The sequence below is a fragment of the Oncorhynchus kisutch genome, unplaced genomic scaffold (genome assembly GCF_002021735.2).
Source record: "Oncorhynchus kisutch isolate 150728-3 unplaced genomic scaffold, Okis_V2 scaffold3513, whole genome shotgun sequence".
NCBI lineage: Eukaryota > Metazoa > Chordata > Actinopteri > Salmoniformes > Salmonidae > Oncorhynchus > Oncorhynchus kisutch.
Genome location: NW_022265458.1, coordinates 1 through 5,000, shown reverse-complemented (window position 1 = coordinate 5,000; position 5,000 = coordinate 1). Strand labels below are relative to the sequence as shown.

The window sequence follows — 5,000 nt, the reverse complement described above, 5'->3', positions numbered from 1 at the left end:
CTCCGTGGCCAACGAGGGCTGGGGGACGGGTGTGGGAGGCGGGAGAGCTGTGTGTGTGTCTTCTCCTGGGGGTTGGCGTCGGTGTGGGGGGTCAGAGAGAGGAGCGGGGGGAATATGGGAGGTTGGAGTCAGACATGTTCATCTGGAGAGAGAGAAGGGGGAGGAGAGAGAAAGAAGAGAGGAGAGAGAGAGAGAGAGAGAGAGAGAAGGGGGGGGAGGAGAGAGAGAGAGAAGGGAGGAGAGAGAGAGAGAGAGAAGAAGGGGAGGAGAGAGAGAGAAGGGGGAGGAGAGAGAGAGAAGGGGGAGAAGAGAGAGGGAGGAGAGAGAGGAAGAGGAGAGAAGAGAGAGGGAGGAGAGAGAGAGAGAGAGGAGAGAGAGAGAGAGAGAGAGAGAGAAGGAGAGAAGAGAGAGAGAGAGAAGAGAGAGAAAGGGAGAGAGAAGGAAGAGAGAGAGAGAAGAGAGGGAGAGAGAGGAGAGAGAAGGGAGGGAGAGAGGAGAGAGAGAGCGAAGAGAGAAGGGAGGAGAGAGAGAGAGAGAGAGAAGGGGGAGGAGAAGAGGAGGAGGAGAGAAGGGGGAGGGAGAGAAAGAGAGAAGGGAGGAGAGAAAGGGGGGAGAGAGAGAGAGAGAGAGAGAGAGAGAAGGGGGAGGGAGAGAGAGAGAGAGAGAGGGGGGGAGGAGAGAGAGAGAGAGAGAGAAGGGGGAGAGAGAGAGAGGAGAGAGAAGGGGAAGGAGAGAGAGAGAGAGAGAAGGGGGAGAAGAGGGGAGAGAGGAGGAGAGAAGAGAGAGAAAGAGGGGGGAGGAGAGAGAGAGAGAGAAGGGGGAGGTGGAGAGAAAGAGAGAAGGGGGAGGAGAGAGAGAGAAAGAGAGAAGGGGAGAGAGGAAGGGGGGGAGAGAGAGAGAGAAAGAGAGAGAGAGAGAGAGGGGGGGGAGGTTTATTTTTTAATAGTGACTGATTTAGCCCAGTAAAACCTGTGGTGTTTTCACTAGGAACCAAACGGGGTGGGACCTACCTGAAGTTGTCCAATAGAAACTAATTTTCCTTACAAAAACCTAACTGTTTGGTCTAAATGACCACACCCCCAGTATTGCTGAACATTGATGTTTAACAATCAACTAAATGAGCCAGTGAAGATGAGAGAAGCAGAAACACAAGCTGTACTGTCTTCCCCGGTGCGTTCAACAGGATGCAACGTTTTGTTACGTTCAAGATAGAAATATACTATGTAGAACAAACATGACTCTCTTGCCATTGTAGAATCACGTCGGCTCTATTCATTAGAATTGCCATCTGCAATGTTCCCGAAACGTTTTCCAAATGAACATGGCTACGCGGTTCACGCGACAGTTAGTTGTATTACAATGGTGTATTACCGCCATCTAGCGGTCACGTCATATCAACGCGTCGACCACAGCACTGTTTTCCTTTGGCTTTGACACAGCCAGAAGATTGACAACAATTCTTTCAGTCTCAAAATATGAATCAATAAATATCATTTGAAATAAAAGTTAAGAACACACGTATATCATGTATACTGCGATATGTTGTGACATATAACACATAAATAACACAAATGATTCACTAGGTTCACTTTAAGCAAACAACAGATTTCTGCAACTATGTCAGTAGTAGGTTACTGTCACTAAGAGGGGAAATGGAAAACCCTAATTCAATAACCACACGCGTTTTGGTTTGGTATTATGTATGTATGTATTATGGTAAATGACTGTGCATCTCACCGGTTAGTCTCGCTGCTGACAACTCTCTCCGCTAGACGCGCTCCTTCCGCCCCGCCACGTAGACAGGGATCCCGCGTGTTGTCCGTCGGTGCTATGGGAGGGTGACGTCAACCGCCCGGAGCGCGTCAGAGAGGGAAGAGTTCGGAGCGAGAGGTCAACTCGGCGGAAACGTGTCTCCCTCCATCAGGTGCGTTTTTTCTCGTTGTTTCACCCATCAAGCAAGTCGTTTTTTTTTTTGTGTGGACGTCCCAATAAGAGTGTCGAATTTATATCAACAACGACAAACAAAATGAATGGTTTATTTGCTACGTGAGGTTTATTTTATATAATGTAAGTTTGCTTTAAGTTGTTACGGTGGTATAAGTAGGGACACGTTTACATCCCGGTAACTTTGAGAATAAACACTTTTATATTAGAGCGGAGCATATTCCACGGTATGAGGCTAGGGCGTCTCTCAATTCAAATCATTTCAATTTAAGGGCGTTTATTGTCATGGGAAACACATGTTAAACATTGTCAAAGCAAGTGAAGTAGATAATAAACAGAAGTGATATAAGCAATAAAAGGAACAATAAACAGTAACATTCCCAAAATAATAAAGGACCACGCCGATAACTAAGTGCCCAGATATTTTGAACGCACTTAAAAAGAATCATATAAAAAAGCTTGATTTCTCCAACACGTCATGCGCGGCTCGTTGGTCTAGGGGTATGATTCTCGCTTAGGGTGCGAGAGGTCCCGGTTCAAATCCCGGACGAGCCTCTTTTTCGAAAAATGCCTATTTTTTTGTGTTAGTTATTGTCACAGTGTCAAGAGATGTCGTGAAAAATGTATGTTGTCAAAATGATATAACATCTAATGTCACTACATAACACCAGCACACTCCCTTACGTCCTCTTAACACAATGCAGTTCGAAAATATATAAACTATTACCAAATAAACTAAAGTAAAAAATATATAAAATAACGAGGGGTACATGGCCGCATTATTGTTATTTATTGTGTTTCTTTTTATCATTATTTACTTAGTTTATTTGGTAAATACTCTTCTTGAGTTAAGTGTAAAGTTACACACGACAAAACAAAATTAATGGTTGTATTCGGCGCATGTGACTAATAAAGTTTGATGTGATTTGAAAACGTATCACGTTCCACTGCTTACATTATCTACATAATATATATATTTTTTTTAAACGCCGTCTTATCTCTTAATGTCTAAAATGCAGAAAAAAAAGGGGGGGAAACACACACCGATATGAACGTGTATCAATATATAGGTTTATTGCGATATTCAGATATTTGTTTTGTAAAACACATGACGCAACATTTGCTGTACAGAATAATGAGTTCACAGTTTGATATAGAATGGTCAGAAGGCCGCACACTCCCATTTGAATTGACAACCCCACATAAAATACAAGATAGAGTTGAATACAGATTCACAACCTTATATATATATTTTATATTATCATCATGCTTTATTAAATACCTATAATTGCCCATTTCAGTCTAATAATCATTTATAAAAAATATATTACAACAATTCATCATCATATTACATCTGCATAGTTAAAAAACCAAACGCAAACCAGAACGTGTGTGTATAAATCCTGCTATTAAATGAAAAAGCCAGATTACATTCATTCCAAAACAGTGATATTGGGTCAGTCTGATGTTTCCCCTCTCCTCAGGGTTAAAGGTTAAGGACTGTGGGATGGTAAAACTGACCCCAGTTCTGTGACTGTTTCCCCTCTCCTCAGGGTTTTAAAGGTTAAGGACTGTGGGATGGTAAAACTGACCCCAGATCTGTGACTGTTTCCCCTCTCCTCAGTGGTTAAAGGTTAAGGACTGTGGGATGGTAAAACTGACCCCAGATCTGTGACTGGTTCCCCTCTCCTCAGGGTTAAAGGTAAGGACTGTGGGATGGTAAAACTGACCCCAGATCTGTGACTGTTTCCCCTCTCCTCAGGGTTAAAGGTTAAGGACTGTGGGATGGTAAAACTGACCCCAGATCTGTGACTGTTTCCCCTCTCCTCAGGGTTAAAGGTTAAGGACTGTGGGATGGTAAAACTGACCCCAGATCTGTGACTGTTTCCCCTCTCCTCAGGGTTAAAGGTTAAGGACTGTGGATGGTAAAACTGACCCCAGATCTGTGACTGTTTCCCCTCTCCTCAGGGTTAAAGGTTAAGGACTGTGGGATGGTAAAACTGACCCCAGATCTGTGACTGTTTCCCCTCTCCTCAGGGTTAAAGGTTAAGGACTGTGGGGATGTAAAACTGACCCCAGATCTGTGACTGTTTCCCCTCTCCTCAGGGTTAAAGGTTAAGGACTGTGGATGGTAAAACTGACCCCAGATCTGTGACTGTTTCCCCTCTCCTCAGGGTTAAAGGTTAAGGACTGTGGATGGTAAAACTGACCCCAGATCTGTGACTGTTTGCCCTCTCCTCAGGGTTAAAGGTTAAGGACTGTGGGATGGTAAAACTGACCCCAGATCTGTGACTGCCTCTCCTCAGGTTAAAGGTTAAGGACTGTGGGATGGTAAAACTGACCCCAGATCTGTGACTGTTTCCCCTCTCTCAGGGTTAAAGGTTAAGGACTGTGGATGGTAAAACTGACCCCAGATCTGTGACTGTTTCCCCCTCCTCAGGGTTAAAGGTTAAGACTGTGGGATGGTAAAACTGACCCAGATCTGTGACTGTTTCCCCTCTCCTCAGGGTTAAAGGTTAAGGACTGTGGGATGGTAAAAACTGACCCCAGATCTGTGACTGTTTCCCCTCTCCTCAGGGTTAAAGGTTAAGGACTGTGGGATGGTAAAACTGACCCCAGATCTGTGACTGTTTCCCCTCTCCTCAGGGTTAAAGGTTAAGGACTGTGGGTGGTAAAACTGACCCCAGATCTGTGCTTTGCCCTCTCCTCAGGGTTAAAGGTTAAGGACTGTGGGATGGTAAAACTGACCCCAGATCTGTGACTGTTTCCCCTCTCCTCAGGGTTAAAGGTTAAGGACTGTGGGATGGTAAAACTGACCCCAGATCTGTGACTGTTTCCCCTCTCCTCAGGGTTAAAGGTTAAGGACTGTGGGATGGTAAAACTGACCCCAGATCTGTGACTGTTCCCCTCTCCTCAGGGTTAAAGGTTAAGGACTGTGGGATGGTAAAACTGACCCCAGATCTGTGACTGAGTTAATAATGTTTCAATCAATACATTAACGCATCATTCAACCAACTAATGATTGATTGAATAATGAATAGATTTGAATGCAAATG

General features: G+C 44.4%; 1 protein-coding gene and 1 non-coding gene across 2 annotated transcripts in view; one reads left to right on the top strand and one right to left on the bottom strand.

Annotated features, from left to right (window-relative positions):
* The window catches only part of LOC116371671 (protein NOXP20-like), a 5,804-nt gene extending 4,708 nt beyond the window's left edge, over positions 1-1,096 (bottom strand). Inside the window, exons 1-2 of the mRNA XM_031820579.1 lie at positions 1,078-1,096; positions 1-65 (exon numbers count right to left, since the gene is read on the bottom strand). The exon at positions 1-65 is cut by the window's left edge and continues 177 nt beyond it. Of these exons, the coding sequence (XP_031676439.1) occupies positions 1-65; positions 1,078-1,096 (84 nt within the window). The remainder of the gene's footprint in view (positions 66-1,077) is intronic.
* A 1,332-nt stretch (positions 1,097-2,428) lies between these two features.
* trnap-agg (transfer RNA proline (anticodon AGG)) lies at positions 2,429-2,499 on the top strand. The gene has a single exon. It is a non-coding gene; the product is annotated as a tRNA-Pro (tRNA).
* Positions 2,500-5,000: the final 2,501 nt, after the last annotated feature.